The sequence below is a fragment of the Oryzias latipes genome, chromosome 14 (genome assembly GCF_002234675.1).
Source record: "Oryzias latipes chromosome 14, ASM223467v1".
Lineage (NCBI taxonomy): Eukaryota > Metazoa > Chordata > Actinopteri > Beloniformes > Adrianichthyidae > Oryzias > Oryzias latipes.
In genome coordinates, this window is record NC_019872.2 from 11052212 (window position 1) to 11068803 (window position 16592).

At 38.4% G+C, this 16592-nt stretch overlaps 1 protein-coding gene across 4 annotated transcripts in view; it reads left to right on the forward strand.

Moving 5' to 3' along the window:
* LOC101173326 (glutamate receptor ionotropic, kainate 1) overlaps positions 1-16339 on the forward strand; it is a 34114-nt gene extending 17775 nt beyond the window's left edge. Inside the window, exons 9-18 of one of the 4 annotated variants that reach the window (XM_023962167.1) lie at positions 140-184; positions 3799-3912; positions 5818-6021; positions 6384-6607; positions 7800-7918; positions 8712-8929; positions 9465-9690; positions 12312-12562; positions 12749-12918; positions 15834-15944. In XM_023962167.1, the coding sequence (XP_023817935.1) occupies positions 140-184; positions 3799-3912; positions 5818-6021; positions 6384-6607; positions 7800-7918; positions 8712-8929; positions 9465-9690; positions 12312-12562; positions 12749-12874 (1527 nt within the window). In that variant the 3' untranslated portion in view covers positions 12875-12918; positions 15834-15944. Of the gene's footprint in view, positions 1-139; positions 185-3798; positions 3913-5817; positions 6022-6383; positions 6608-7799; positions 7919-8711; positions 8930-9464; positions 9691-12311; positions 12563-12748; positions 12919-15833 lie in introns of all 4 variants that reach the window. The other 3 variants (XM_023962166.1, XM_023962169.1, XM_023962168.1) reach the window with 3 other exon arrangements.
* The last annotated feature ends 253 nt before the right edge of the window (positions 16340-16592 follow it).

Sequence of the window (16592 nt, forward strand, 5' to 3'; positions counted from 1 at the left end):
CATGAACTGTGTTGTTTTTTTTTTTTTATATCGAACAAAGAGTTTCTTTACCTTTCATTTTGTTGTTTTAAGTTTGTCCAATTAATCATTTTTTCCATGTTGCCTGTGTTTTTTGTTGCTTTCTTCTAAATTCTCAAAGAGTGTTGCGGAGGGAACAAGTCAGCTCACGAAAAGGTGGATCAAGGTCTGTTTAAGTGCTCCATTTGGAAGACACCTCAAATGTTTTCCTGTGCTCCTAAAAGTCTCATTCCTCCTGTCACACACTTCCCAGCTCCCTGCCCAGTCACCTTTGCTATTTTTCATTTTTTTGGGGTGAAAAAAGGCTCAATCTTACAAAATCCTTAATCTGAAAGCTCAGAACTTTATTGCAGCTTTATGAGAAAATAATGTTAATTTTATCAAACATATATGTGCAAAACAAATTAGTCTCAAAAAGATGTTTAAAAAGTTTAAAGTGTCACAAACAATTTCAGCAATATTTTTTAGTAATCAAAATGAAACATTTTAGGAACAAAAACTATAAAATGCAGTGATTATCAGTTATTAACAAATATGACAAATATATGGAAGCATATTGCATTCAATAAAAAAATTGTTCTTATTGAATGCAATACACCTCCATACTAATACTTTTGTTTATAATTAAATACAAAATAGAGAAAGATCGAGCACCAAATGATTTGTCACAAATAAGGATTTCTAAACTTCCTTGTCAAACATTTAGCATTAACTTTGGTTGTTCTAAGATCTGACAGTTTGTAGGTTCAAGTAAAATAGCTTGAAATATTTAGGTCTATATTGTGTGACAGAAGTTGATGATGTGTCACTTGGTTGTAGCAAACTATTTATGCTATTTATCACGTCAATGTCTGGTTTTAAATGTTTTCTGATCTTTTAAGCCAGATAATACATAATAATGAACAGTCTGAATGCCTGTATATGTTTGTATGGCTTCAGTAAAAATGTTGCTGCATTATGTGTTGTTTTTTTTTACTTTATTACTTTTTCGGATTAATAAAGTTTATGTATGCAGATAGAGTGTACATTTACACACTGGCCATGAAGACTGGATATAACACATACAGCTGTGTTGTATCAGGTTATGGCAAAATACCTGAAGTCCCTGTAGAGTTATTAGTATTAAGTTATGCAGAAAGACATCTTATCATGCATATCTTTCAATGAATAAAATTTTTTGTTTATCACCTAAAATAATGGTAAGAATTAAAATTTGTGTATAAAAATGCATCAAGTGTGATAAATGAATAGGATGAGGTTCAAAATAACATCTGATTTTACTCTAATATTAATTTTTATAAAAATGTCTTTTGAGTTTAAACAAATGTTTTATGTTTTGTGAATTGACATTCCGGTAAGTCATCTTTTTACCTGAATGATTTCAAATTCCACACTATTAAGCAAAAATCAATCATTTGTAATGCATTTTCCTATGTTGACAAATAATGTTTGTGTTTTCAATTTTTCTTTTTATTTCATTTCTTATTTCTTACATAAATATAGAAATATAATTCTCTGGTAGCTGTTTTATCTGTTTCTCAAATTATAGTCAAAGCTTCGTTCATTTTCAGGAAGTTGAATCCTTTCGTCCCCTCACACAGGGTTCAACTTCCTCTTTCCTATCTACCTCCTTTGTCATTCTTTTTACTTTATAGAAGCTTGACAGCTGTCAAGATGCAAAAGTTCATGATGATATTTCGATTGTATCCACCTTTTTGAGTCTTGGTCACTGATGTCAGTCAGTTTCTGTGCTGGTCCATTGTTTCCTCTGCTCTCAGGGCTGCACTCAGGTTTTTATGTCAAATGTCTGTTATAAAAGTAGCCGCTTTACAGCACTGTGCTTGTCATTTTATGACAAGCTATAAGCAGAAAGAAAGAGCACACTCAGGAATAGCTGAACTTTTCCTGTAGATCTTTCACATGTTTTCTGAGAGGAACCTGGCTTTATAATAATGGATGGCTCAAGCTCTCAAAATAGGTAATCGAAGGGTTTTTATTATTCATAATATTCACACTTTCTGCAAGTTTTGAGCGAGATTTTTCCCCTTCAACTTGCACATAATTCACATAACTCAACAAACACCCATTTAGCTGAGCAGGGGAAAAAAAAGAAGAGAACTCCCACCAATAACTCCCAAAGTGACACATATACCAATGTTAATAATTTCTATTATGGAGCTCTAAATTTTTTTTTTTTTTTTCAGATTTGAGAAGTAAAAAATCATAAAACCATGTCAGCCAAAAAGATGACCTATGACCTACAAGGGTGTAGTAATTTGTGAAACAAAGCGCCCTATTACTCGTTAAAAAAAAACACATGTATATATATATATATATATATATATATATATAATGCCAAAATTAGAACTGTATTAACCATCAAAAAACCAGAAGAGGTTTGACTCAAAATTGAATTTCATTTGCCTTTGGGAAATACCACCATCTTTTATATGGAGTGGCATAGAAGAGCAACTGTCTACAAAAGTTTACTTGTCAGAGGAAGTAACAACCTTTAAAAGGGATCGATTACTCTTTATTGATAAAGCGACGAGGGGACGGCGGCTCACGTGATGACATTATCTCAACAATGTTGGTAGAGTCAGGAGACCTCTCCCAAGCCCTGACCCAAACATTGAGAAACTGCACATGCTGAGGCTTAGGGTGGACCTGAATGAAGGAACATCACATATGTATGTGACTCTCAACAATGTGGGTGCATGTTTTTTTTTTTTTAAAAAGCCAGGCTACAGAAAAATAAAAACATAATATAGCACATTGCTATGGACATTGGCACACATCTTCATGTTTATATTAAAGGAGAACATGAGGGGGGTTTGTGTGGCCAAGGAGGATGTGACCGAGGATGCAGAGGACAGGATTGTATGGAGAATAATAAGAAGCTTTTGTTTAGGAAACATTGTAATAGTAGAAGTAGATAATGGTTGTAGAAGAAAAAGAAAGGGACTTTCGAAAGATATGCTTAAAAAAAAGACAGGTAAGATCCAATACTGCAAAAAAAAAAAATGTTGGCAACCTTTGCTGGTACAAAAGCACACTACATAAAGCTCACTAGATAAAACATAATAATTGATAGTTATGTAGACTACCACAATAAAAGCACATATTAAGTTTAGAATTTTGTTGTTTGCCACAGTTTTTTTGAACGTATTAAAAAAAATCACCATTACTGTATTTACTCTTGCACTTCTTTTTATTTTTTTAAAAAAGGTTGTAGATCTGTGCTTTTTGGACTAATTTTCTTCTACAGACCTTTGTTTGGTGAAACTAAAATTCTGTTAAGCAAATTGGCAGGGAATAAAGTTTTTTTCTTAGTTTAGTTGTATTAACAGTGAAGCTTAATGAGTTAATACGCTTAACTTCATGCATCGTTGCCATAAGCTTATCTGAGCTTTGCTTTGAAACAGTGATGGGAGTTTAAGGTCAAAATCCAGCTGCCAGACGCCTTTTCTAATCTCATAACTGTTGGGATTAAGCGCATGGTCAAGCAAAGCAGGAAGCTTTATTCAGACTCACTAAGATAGTCTGGGGGAAAAAACCATGTGTTCCCGACCCCCCCCCCCCCCCCCCCCCCCCTCTCTCTCTTTTCTCCTTCATTTATGTTTTCTTTGCTGGTGTGATTCTGTTGCATTTAGGCTCATTTTCTTTGTAAGAATTTTTTATAAAAAAAAAAAAATACATGTCTACACACACATATGTGACTTCTTATGATAAAAGCAGGGAGTGTGATTCAGTTATTTGAATCTCTGTTTGTCTTTCCAGGTTGCCATATGGAATTCATACAAGGGGATGACTCTGATAGAGAGCAACCGAGACAAGAATAGCAATGTGACAGACTCTCTGGCTAACAGGACTCTCATTGTCACCACCATACTGGTGAGGAGGAAATTTAAAAGACCTGCTCTGATCATCTTTTGAGCTATTTTAAAAATCTTCCCAGTGGTCTTTTAAATATGACTATGCTGTTTTTAACCTGAAAATTTTTCTTTTCTTTCGTAGACATAGTTTCGGCAGTACTTTATGAGAAATTTGCCTCTGAGTTGAGGGCGGAACTGTGGGTGCAGAGAAACTCCTCCCCCCTTAACTTTCATGTTCTTTATAATTCATGTTTATTACACAATTACTTGTATGGAGCCCATTGCATTGAGATGACTATTGTTGTAAATATTGGGCTATATAAATAAAATTGAATTGAATTCAACTGTTGCAGGGAGCAGAGACCTTATGTCATAAATATTATTTTTTTCAAACAGCATTTTTTGTCTGTCCTCGAGTCACGATTTGAATAAATAAATACTTAAAAATGCAATTTTGAACTTAATTTTCTTGATATATGTAGTCCAGTGCTTCTCAATTATTTTTTGCCAGGCCCCCCCTAGGAAAAGAAAATGTTTCGCGCCCCCCCCCCGACCCCCCCCCCCCCCCCATAACCCCCCCCCCCCCCACACACACACACAGACACACTCGCGCGGTGACAATACATCAGGTCAGTATCTATAAAATTTGTATACCTAAAATTGTATCTTTTAACACTAACAAAAGAAAAAAGCAAAATAAATCCACTTTCAACAAATATTAACTTTATTTAGCCACAGAAACCCTGTTCTAGTCTAAAACAGAAAAGAAGCTGAAAGTACCTGAAATAAAAAAAATCTGTCATTCCTTATTTAAACTAGAAACATTTTGACCAACTGAACCATTTGATGCTGAAAAAAATAATTCAATCAAAAAATAATATTAAATCTAAATTGATCTGAAACATTAACACAGCAGCACCAATATATTTAACGTTTTTAGTCTGAAGAAATAGGTAAAAACGTGCTGATTTTTTTTTTCTAAATGACGGATTGTTTATTTCTGATCTCATAAAAGTGCAGCTGTTTTCCTGCATTACCTGCTGTCTTTATGTCTGTCTGACACTAACTAAACCACAGGCAGACAAAGAAAACATGGATGGAAAATAAAGACACGTCATCAAAATGTCTACAATAGTTCATAAAGAATGACATTGTTAGCATGAGCTTAGGAATCTAAGGGCAGCGGTGATCTTGGGCAACAGGCAGCGGTAGCAGTGGTCCGCGTGCCCCGATTCCCCTGGCAGACAGGGCCCACACCACCCCTCCCCTTTCGTTCTCACTCGCGCAGCCGCGGACAGACAGAACAGACAATAGGAACCGAATAGTGGACCAGATTATTTTCCAAGCACTGAGCCGCTGTCACCGCTGCCCCCACGTTAAATTTGCGCACCGGACAAACCTGTGCCTAAAACCGCCACCACCGCGCGCCCCCCCTGGCATCGCTTCGTGCCCCCCCCTGGGGGCGCGCCCCACTATTTGAGAAGCACTGATGTAGTCCATCAGTAGCAAAATGCCACAAGAAGATGTCAAAAACACAAAAAACACGAGTTTCGTTGGAGTGGGTCTCTAAGCAGAGTAGGTGGTGGAAGATAAAATATCCAGGAAATATTTGCATTAAAGGGAACGAAGGAGAAAAACACAGCCAGGAGCAATTTTTTTTATATGAAAACACATTTAAGCAAATTTAAACTTGTAATATTTTTATTTTAAAGTACAATTTTTATTTGACAAATATTAAAACAAAATGGTTAATCTGGGAAACACTAGATATCTTCACAATTAAATAGCATGTAAATTCAGATTGAGGATCAAATAAATTAGGACAACTGACTATGTGTCTCCAATGACATTTCAACAGATTCTTTTCTACAACAGTTCAAATAAGTTTCTGTTCTGTCAAAAAACTTTTTTTTTATGTTTGCAGGAAAATCCATATGTAATGGTTAGGAAATCAGATAAGGAGCTTGTTGGGAACGATCGCTATGAAGGCTACTGCATGGATCTTTTGAAAGAGCTCTCAAACATCTTGGGTTTTACGTATGAAGTCAGACTGGTTGGTGATGGGAAATATGGAGCTCAAAATGACAAGGGAGAGTGGAACGGGATGGTGCGGGAGCTGATTGAGCACGTAAGCAAATATATCCCGGAATATACAATAGGCCAGAACATGTTTTTGTGCCCTTTTGTTAAATGAACACTGATAAAAATCACAATGTGGTACTGTGATGATAAATGTTCAAAATACTATCAGCAAGTGAGTTTACAGATCATAGTCAATCCTTTCTGCAGACTTACTATTACAAATGATGTAGCATATTTAGAACACTTAATGCAAGTCTAACTTTAATGTATTATGAGGATTTTGCATTTTCAACGTGTCCTTAAAGAAAACACCGAATTTTAATCATTCATTAGATTTGTTGTGCACCATACGTTTTACACAGTTAATGCTACATTTAAAAAACATCTTAAACGGTATTCTTTTCCCAGGTTGCAGACCTCGCTGTGGCTCCCCTCACCATTACATATGTCAGAGAGAAAGTGATTGACTTCTCCAAGCCCTTCATGACCTTAGGCATCAGCATTCTGTACCGGAAGCCAAACGGGACCAATCCAGGCGTGTTTTCCTTTCTGAATCCTCTGTCTCCAGACATCTGGATGTATGTGCTGTTAGCCTGCACTGGTGTCAGCTGTGTTCTTTTTGTAATTGCCAGGTGAGTGCTGTGCACAACTGTTTAAGTAATGTAATTATTAAGATTTAGGCATTTCGTACAAAATATTGTACTTTGCTCTAAAACAGTGGCCCCCAACCTTTTTAACGCCACGGACCGGTATGACATCACACAAAGTTTAACGGACCGGTCTTTAAGATGCAGGTGGACGATTACTGCAACATTGTTATGATGACGGAGGACCAGAAACCTGACAAGATGAACCCTGAGCTTTTATTTTGACATGCATGACATTGTACATCGCAGAGGTGTCAAAGACGTTTGTTTTTTTACTCATTTTGCTAGCTCCTGGGCTTTGTTTTGGCGGTAACCTATCACGGGACAGAGAAGAGCGCCTTGGCCTGCGTCAAGAGTGACATAGACGGATGGAACAGAGAATCTGGCAATTTTTTTTAAATAAAACATCTTTCAGATTCAAAAATAAATAAAAGGAAGTAATGTAAGGTATTTATTCTTACTGTGCGGCCCGGTACCAAATGACCCCCGGACCAGTCCCGGACCGCGGCCCGGGGGTTGGGGACCGCTGCTCTTAAAAACATTTTGCTATATTTGTTTAGAAATTGCATTTTTCGATCTTACATCAATTTATTCCACTGATACAAATTTACATTTGAAAAAGCCCAGTTGTCTTAGATTTTTGGCACTTACTTTTGGTTTGTCAGCCAGCTTTTTATGGTGGATTTATTGCTGAGCTCATCTTTGATCAGTCTTTGGTAAAATACAACAAAAGACAAACTGTGGTTTAAAAAAAATTAATTAGAGGTTGGGATGTTTAGAATAGATCAGTGCATTATAGTAATTTTATGCACCCTATACTGTCGCAATCATAAACGCATATAAATGTAAATGAATTAACAAAAATATCAGAAAAAGCACATCTTGTTTTTGTACATGTGTTCTTGGATAAAATGTTAGACCTCTGAAGGCTCATATACAGTGATGCAAACAAGACATTGCAGACAGAAGCACCATAAGGCTGTAAAATCCCTTTTACAAGTCAGAGATAATTTTTTGTCTTAAAATTGAGCATGATAAAACATAAAAAGATCAGTGAAACTACAAAAACTGATATTCTGTCAGAAACTGACACTATTTTTTATTGTATCTCTGGAAGATGTAGATAGATACATCTTTTTGATGTTTTTTTTGTGTGTTTCTTACTCATGTGTTGCAGGTTTACCCCATACGAGTGGTACAACCCACATCCATGCAATCCGTCCTCAACTCTAGTACAAAACAACTTCACTTTACTAAACAGTTTCTGGTTTGGTATTGGAGCTCTCATGCGACAAGGTGATTTAGCGTGCATTGTCATGGCAAACTAGACATGTTTCTTTCCATTTCACAAATAACTGAACTTCTAACTTCTGGTTAAAAGTGAAGTTAAAACTGGATGTAATACCATTTTATATTATCATTTGGCCAAACACATGAATGCACAATAAAAAACTAATTTATAGCTAAACGTAGCTACTTAAACATCAGATTTAAGCATTTTACAAAATTATATTTTGTCATCTTAGACTTTTTGTGTTGTTCCTTACAACTTCTAAAGTGAGAAGCTTATTGGATGGCAACGGTCATTATGCCTGCAGCAGGTCTCCTATTCTGTATGGAATTGTCTAATCCCTGAAACGCTTTTGCTTTGAAGAGCTGTTCACACAAAATAAGATGAAGAGGGACAATTCCAAACGTTACGCATGCAGTCTGCTGCAGTTGTGACTTGGCCTGGCCAAGTTTGATTATTCTATTCTTCTACTCAAAAGAAACAAAGAAACATGGATTCTTAATCTGATTTTTTTCCCCCATGCTTTAAGTACTTAATCATTTTAAAAATGATATTAAGTTTATTAGACTCTTTTTTTAAGGGGGGGGGGGGGGGTAACATTTTTGATATGAAAAGGGGGATAAATAAATTGCTTGTAGAGACTGCTTTATTTCAAAAACATTTTATTTTAGATTTTCTGTCAGTCACTCTTTTATCAAGTCTGGATTATTTACTTCTTTTGCTCTCCAAATCCTCCATTAAAAAAACAACAACTTTTATTTTATTTTATTTTCTCCCATTTGTTTGTCTTGCTTCCAGGCTCTGAGCTGATGCCTAAGGCTCTTTCCACTCGTATAGTAGGGGGTATCTGGTGGTTCTTCACTTTGATCATCATCTCATCTTATACAGCCAACTTGGCAGCCTTTCTTACTGTGGAGAGGATGGATGCTCCCATTGACTCTGCAGACGACCTGGCTAAACAGAGCAGAATTGAGTATGGTGCTGTTAGAGATGGATCCACTATGACATTCTTTAAGGTAGGTCAGTTCTCCTGCAGAAATACAGTAAAAATGTCAAGAAGGCTGAGTTTTAAATTTCCTTGATTTACTTCTTTTGCACAAAGTAACAAACTTTTTTTTTTACATTTTTATTACCTAGTTCTAAACATAATTTGCTTTTTTTTGGCATGACCTTCCCCAAGCAAGGCTGTCACTGCTTTGCCTCACATTTGTCAACTCTCTTGCATCCTGTGGCTCAGCGGGGTGATTCATGCAGGACTTTATCTTCCAAGATTGCAGCCAGTGATAACTGCTTCCTGATGGAAGAATCAGGGTGTGCTGATGCCTTCAGCAAATTGAATCAGCTGGAGGAGATTTAGAACCCAGCCATCCCATTTTCCTATAACAGAGCAAACACCCACGCACATCCTGATGTTAGACTCTCAAGTCTATCACTTCACTTGGAACCTACTTGTGTACACATAAAGGCTGTACATATTTTGTAGGCAAAAGCATCACCAGGTTATGGTCTCCATGCAAATGTATTCAACCTTTGTCTGTATGGAATCTCCAGAAATCAAAGATTTCCACCTATGAGAAGATGTGGGCCTTCATGAGCAGCAGGAAGAACACAGCATTAGTTAAAAACAACAAAGAAGGCATCACGCGCGTTTTGACAACAGACTACGCAATGCTGATGGAGTCCACCAGCATCGAATACATCAGCCAGAGAAACTGCAACCTCACACAGATTGGAGGTCTCATCGACTCCAAGGGATATGGCGTGGGAACACCAATTGGTAAGTGGAACCACATAGAGACTTGTATTTGGTAAAAAAAAAAAAAAAGTTTGCAAATACAGTAGGCCTACACATATTCATCTGTATAGACATCCATCCATCCATCCATCTTCCTCCGCTTATCCGGGACCGGGTCGCGGGGGCAGCAGACTGAGCAGAGATGCCCAGACTTCCCTCACCCCAGCCACTTCCTCCAGCTCCTCTGGGGGGACCCCGAGGTGTTCCCAGGCCAGCCGAGAGACGTAGTCTCTCCAGCGTGTCCTGGGTCTTCCCCGGGGCCTCCGCCCAGTGGGACATGCCCGGAACACCTCTCCAGGGAGGCGTCCAGGGGGCATCCGGACTAGATGCCCGAGCCACCTCAGCTGGCTCCTTTCGATGTGGAGGAGAAGCGGTTCTACTCCGAGCTCCCCGCGGGTGACCGAGCTTCTCACCCTATCTCTAAGGGAGCGCCCAGCCACCCTACGGAGGAAGCTCATTTCAGCCGCTTGTATTCGGGACCTCGTTCTTTCGGTCATGACCCATAGCTCATGACCATAGGTGAGTACTGGAACGTAGATCGACCGGTAAATTGAGAGCTTTGCTATTCGGCTCAGCTCTCTCTTCACCACGACGGACCGATAGAGCGACCGCATAACTACGGACGCCGCTCCGATCCGCCTGTCAATCTCACGCTCCGATCTTCCCTCACTCGTGAACAAGACCCCAAGGTATTTAAACTCCTCCACCTGGGGCAAGGACACTCCACCCACCGAGAGATGGCAAGCTACCTTTCTCCGGTCAAGGACCATGGCCTCAGATTTAGCAGTGCTGACCCTCATCCCAGCCGCTTCACACTCGGCCGCAAACCGCCCCAATGCACGCTGGAGGTCCCGGTTCGATGAAGCCAACAGGACAACATCATCTGCAAAAAGCAGAGAGGAAATCCTTCGGTCCCCAAACCAGATCCCTTCCGGCCCCTGGCTGCGCCCAGAAATTCTGTCCATAAAAACTGTGAACAGAACCGGTGATAAAGGGCAGCCCTGCCGGAGTCCAACGTGGACCGGGAACAGGTCTGACTTACTGCCGGCTATGCGAACCAAACTCCTACTCCGGTCATACAGAGACCGGACAGCCCTCAGTAAGGCTCCCCGGACCCCATACTCCCAGAGCACCCCCCACAGGATGCCATGGGGGACGCGGTTGAACACCTTCTCCAAATCCACAAAACACATATGGACTGGATGAGCGAACTCCCACAATCCCTCCAGCATCCTAGATAGGGTGTAGAGCTGGTCCACTGTTCCACGACCAGGACGGAAACCGCACTGTTGTTCCTGGATCTGAGGTTCGACTATCGGACGGACTCTCCTCTCCAGTACCCTGGCATAGACTTTCCCAGGGAGGCTGAGGAGTGTAATTCCCCCATGGTTTATGTTATGGTTATGCATAGACATAACAGGACAAAAGTTTTAATAGTGCAATTAAGGGTAAACTGCAAACAAAGTAAAGTAAAAGATTTAGATATTTTCTTAGATGAATTTTTCCTAGGACGCTTTAACACTGTAACGAGGTCAGGCATGTATCCCACATGTATGCATTGACAATACTTAAGCCAGTTGCAGTTGATTTACATTTAAACATAAAACATGTCAAATGTGTTTCCATTGAACTCAAGCACTTATTAGTGAATTCATTATTTTTTATTTGTAGAGGCAGGCCAAACGTAAAAGGCCTGTTTGTTGTGGCATTAGACTCTGCGCTTCCTGTTAGAAATACACAAAAATACTTAAGTTATAACGACTCATAATACCTGGAGAGAACAAATGACGCAAGGTAAAGATCAAAGTATATTGTTGTTGATGCTCCAATGACAAGAAGCCCTTTCTCTTAGGTCAAACCTTAGCACTAAGCAATTGTCTAATGTGTGAAGTTAAAGACCCGCTCTGATCATCTTTTGATCTATTTGAAAATCGTACCCAGTGGTCTTTTAATTTGGATTTGTTTTTTGACAAAATCAAAGAACTTCTGTTGTTTTTCAAGTAGATAGTTTTTGCAAAGGAGTTCGAAATTTGTTTCTAAGTTGTGGGACTGTTGGTGCGGAATAAGCCTGCCCCATGTCATGTCATCCATCATCAGAAAAATGTCACAATAACATGTTAAAAACACACAAAACACAATCCTCATTGGAGTCTGTCTTTAAGAGCTTTAATAAAAACTTGGGAGACTACGTTTTTCGGAAAGAAATGAGATAAAAAGCGGTAAAGAAATGAATCACAGTTGGAGCTTTGATAAAAAGAATAACTCATGACATAAATTAAGAAAGTAAAAATAAAGTTTAAAAAAATCCAAACACAATATATGAATTGTAACACACGTGAGCACTCACAGTACTAGACATGGAAATTGTTTGAGCCAAAAAATAAAGTGAGATTGAAAATCAAAAAGCCTTAACATATCTAAACACAAAAAATTGCGTCAACAAGTATTTTGAAGGCTTCTAGTTTACATGTACATAACTCATAAATACAAATCCTCCTTTTTTCCTTTCAGAAAGATTTCAAACAGAAAAACTGGGTCATGGATACGGTGAACTTCTTTAACAGTTTAAAGTTTTTCATCTTCCCAAGTGTCGTCTTTTTCAGGATCTCCGTACAGGGATAAAGTCACCATCGCCATCCTGCAGCTCCAGGAGGAGGGAAAGCTGCACATGATGAAGGAGAAGTGGTGGAGAGGAAACGGATGCCCAGAGGAGGACAACAAAGAAGCCAGTGCTTTAGGCGTGGAGAACATTGGTGGCATCTTCATTGTCCTGGCTGCTGGTCTGGTGCTGTCTGTTTTTGTTGCCATTGGAGAGTTCATCTATAAGGCTCGCAGAAACGCAGACATAGAGGAGGTAAGTGACGGAGGCTGTTTGTATGGATCATTAGAACTCATTGGTAAATTACTAAGTAGTTTTTGCCACAGCAATATTCACCTTTTTTGTTTAGTTGCTTTCTTTGCTTTTCATCCTATTTTTTCACCTACATTTAAAAAAAAAAGTCATTTATGTTTTTCTCCATTCCTTTTTTCTGTGCATCAGGCCTTTTGTTTCTTTTATGGGGTGCAGTCCCGTCAGTTTCAGAGACGCGGCTCAACCTCCTCCTCTGGCAGCTCCTTATCTAATGACCTGGAGAGCGGCAGGCTCCTCGGGGATGACACAGAATAGCCATGGCAGCTCATGCACAGTCTGTGTGTCGCTCTAGCCAATAGGTTTGTAACCAGACATCCTGTCTGCCCATTTTGAAGAGAGATCCCAATTAATCTACACTTTCATCTGCTCCTCTTGTATTCCCCAGTCCCAAAACCTCTATGACCTCAATCCTATTTCAAAAATCTGTTTTTTCCTAACTCTTCCATTGTTTTGAAATGTTTTACTTTTATATTTTTATTTGGTTTTAAGTCTGTATATCTTCAAACCCAACTTCATAGCTGTGTTGCAGTTATGCTTCTGCAGTTGTAGGAAAAAAAGCAGCAGGACTTCTCTTATTTAATTAGTTATAGTTCATCAAAGGGGAGGATTTTACATAATTTACCAATTATAAAACAAAGACACAACTAAAATCCTGATGCAATACATGGAAAATGCAGAAAACCGTCTCCACTCACTTTTGAGTTCAAAAAGAAAGTAGCTGTTAAGAAAATTAGAAGTATATTTTTTTACTTTTACTTAAAACTTTTTGCATAACATTTACCTGTTTGTACGATGGAGTTTCAGGGCCACCCAAAAAAAAAAAAGTAAAATGACGAGATTTTAAGTTGTAAATTTATGATTTTTTTCTCGTAAATTTACGGGACTAAAGTGGAAGTGAGCAGCAAGGGAACACCGCACAGCACACAGCAGAGCAGACAATTGAACAGGTGAGCTGAACGTTTATTGATAACGTTCCAAATGTCTGGAACCTCATTTGTTTAATTTACGATTTACTGTTTTATTTATGAATGGGTGTTTTTCAGGATCTCTGCAGCCCGTTGATGAAGACATCTGTATCCCTGCAGCTGTCCACTTCAATTCTTTCTTCCTCCACCAAAAACAAGATCTCTACGTTTGTGTGATTCCGTCTGAGGAGGAGCACTTTTTGCCGTTTTCAATGCTCTAATGCTAATATAACAGACTATTTTCCTTCCTCTTTATTGTTTTATGTTGAAACCGGATGTTTCATCTGGAGGAGGGGGCTTATGTAACACTGTTTACTTCCGTATTGGTGTTCCGAAGACAGGTTGCTGACGTAAGGTGACAAATAAACTTCAGGGTGTGAATGAAAATGAAAATAAAGGCAGCAGCGGTCTTCTACACCCAAACGTGTCTCTGAGCTCCTTATTTTACAGATGAAACTCTGCTTTACTGACACAGAATCCTGGAAAGCCGGCTCCACTGAAAATAATCTGATTTTGAGTCGTCAAAAGGTTCAGAATCTCTTTGTTTTTTAAACCTATCCGGAAATAAAGCTTCAGAAAAGGCTCCACATTTTCATCTTCAAGCGATGCTCAGATAAACAGACAACTTTGGTGTTTTTTCCTCGTTAACCTATGACTTTTTTCTCGTAAATTTACGACTTAAAATCTCGTAAATTTCTGAGTTTTAGCTCGTAAATAAACGAGATAAAAACTCGAGACCTAAAATCTCGTAATTTAACAGTTATGACTTTCTTTCTCGTAAATTTACGACTTAAAAGTCATAATTTAAAAAAATAAATTTTGTTTTGTATGTTTGTATGTTTTTTCTGACCGAATATTTTTATTGAATAATTTTTCATGAAAATGTGTGGGTTAATTTATATTTTGCACAGCTCACCCAACATAACAAATGATGTTAAATCTTTGGATTTGAAAATGCTTATGTGCACTGTGCTTTGGATATGTCTCATCTAATTAAGTTTTAAATGCCGACATTTCCACTTAAGTCATGTCTTGTCTGATGAATTTTTTTTAATGCAGCTTTGCAACCAAATCATGTGGCTGTGTTGTTTACATAGAGTGAAATGCTGAGAGTTTTGTCAGTTTGTCAGAGCATTTTGTCGTTTGACCTTGGGGTAAACTTGATAGGGTGTTAACGTTTGTGAAGATTGGTGGCTGTTTTACCTTTGGAAATTCTTTGTCTTTCTTCCATGTTATGATGAAACAACCTTTTCAAGGTGGCTGTATAGTACCAATTGCTTTTTTAAAGACCCACTCCAATGAAAATAATGTTTTTGGTGTTTTTAAAATGTTTTTGTGGCCTTTTTCTGATAATGGAGGACATATATAAAGAAAAGTAAGCTCAAAATTGCATTGCTGAGTATTTATTTATGCAGACCATTGTGAATCCGGAGCATATTAAAAAATGCAGTTCGATGGTAGTTCTTATGCATAAGCTACAATCGGCAGGCAACAAGCTCCCTGCTCTATTTGCTTCTGATGCATGCACTTGTAGATGGCTAGATCCATGTATATCTTTGTTTTCCTTATTTGAGCTGGCATCTGGCTCAAAACTGTATGGCTGGATAACTCCAATATTGCTAGCCACTTTAATTGTTCGCTAATGTTGGGTTGGGGGTGTGAGGGGCTGTGAGCTAGCAGCAGAGCATGTAAATTAATGGATGACGGACTAACAGTCCCGCCCACGAGGTGAATTTCTAATGAACTCCTGCCACTCTGAAAATGTATCCTAGAAAATGACACAGGTCTTTATATTTTAGCCAAAAAATTCATATTCATAAATAACAGAGCACTGGAAACGCTTGGTGATAGGAATGGGGCTTTAAGGTCACTGCTGACGTTTTCCTGTTTTCCATTAAAACAAATGATAAAAAACAAAACAGAGGATTTTAGTAACTTTTGATTTACCCATTCAATGGACATGGGTTCTTATTTTTTCTCACACTAATAGCACTTTTAAAAGGCTCAGCATAAGATGTCACGGACTGCTTTTTGTCTTAGGTTGTAAATGTTATGTCCAATTTAATAGAACAATTAAACAAACCCGTTTCTGCTTTTCTAGTAAAAAAAAGGAAGTTATTATTATTAATAATATTTTAAATAGGCATCCTGCTCATATATGGCTTGATGTGTTGTTGACTGAAATTTTGATTCCAATTTTTCCAGTTTCTTCACTGCAGCTTTTATTTGTGTGTCTTTTTATTTGACAGTGTCTGTCTTGTGCTGTGATGAGGGATGAGGGTTCCTCCCTGCAGTGTTCTCAAGGGATCCTGTGGAGGTCACAACCCTTCACCGCAGAAAGGCCCGCTTGCATCTTCTGTCGACCCGTGTGTCCCACAAAGAAAAAAGGAACAAAAACAAACTCCAGTGCATGAGCCTCACATGATCAAACAACATGGACTGCCTTTTGATTGTTTTACACATTGTTTTTAGACCATCAAAGTGATATCAAGTATTTCCCTCTTCCCTTTTCTGTAGGTTAATATTACAAATACAAAGCACTGTATTGTAGATTTTAGGGCTAATGTTCTATAAGCATATCTAGTGATTCAGCAGGTTAAGACTACATTTTCTTTGGTTTTTTTAGCATTAACCTCAACTTCCCTGCATTTTTAGCAAAATCGAGTTGAACAAACTTTTATGGAGTAAATGTCCCTACTGTGTAAATGTATCACAACTTCACAGATATTCAGAATAAAAAGACTTTTGCATTTTTTTTTAAAGTTGCTTCAGGACGGTTTTTGTTGTTGTTTACTACTGTTAGTCTGTCTTCGGTTGCCTTCTGGCAGCCCGTAGAGCAGCTCCAGAGTGGTTTGCTAAGCCAACTGGAGCCATCCATGAAAGATAGTAACATCTAAGGAAAGACAGGAACACACCTGCTGCTTTTTACCCCTCTAGCAATGCAACAGCGTAGACACACAAATCACAGTCTCATGAGGATGTGCTGCAGCGAGAAAGAACGGACTAAG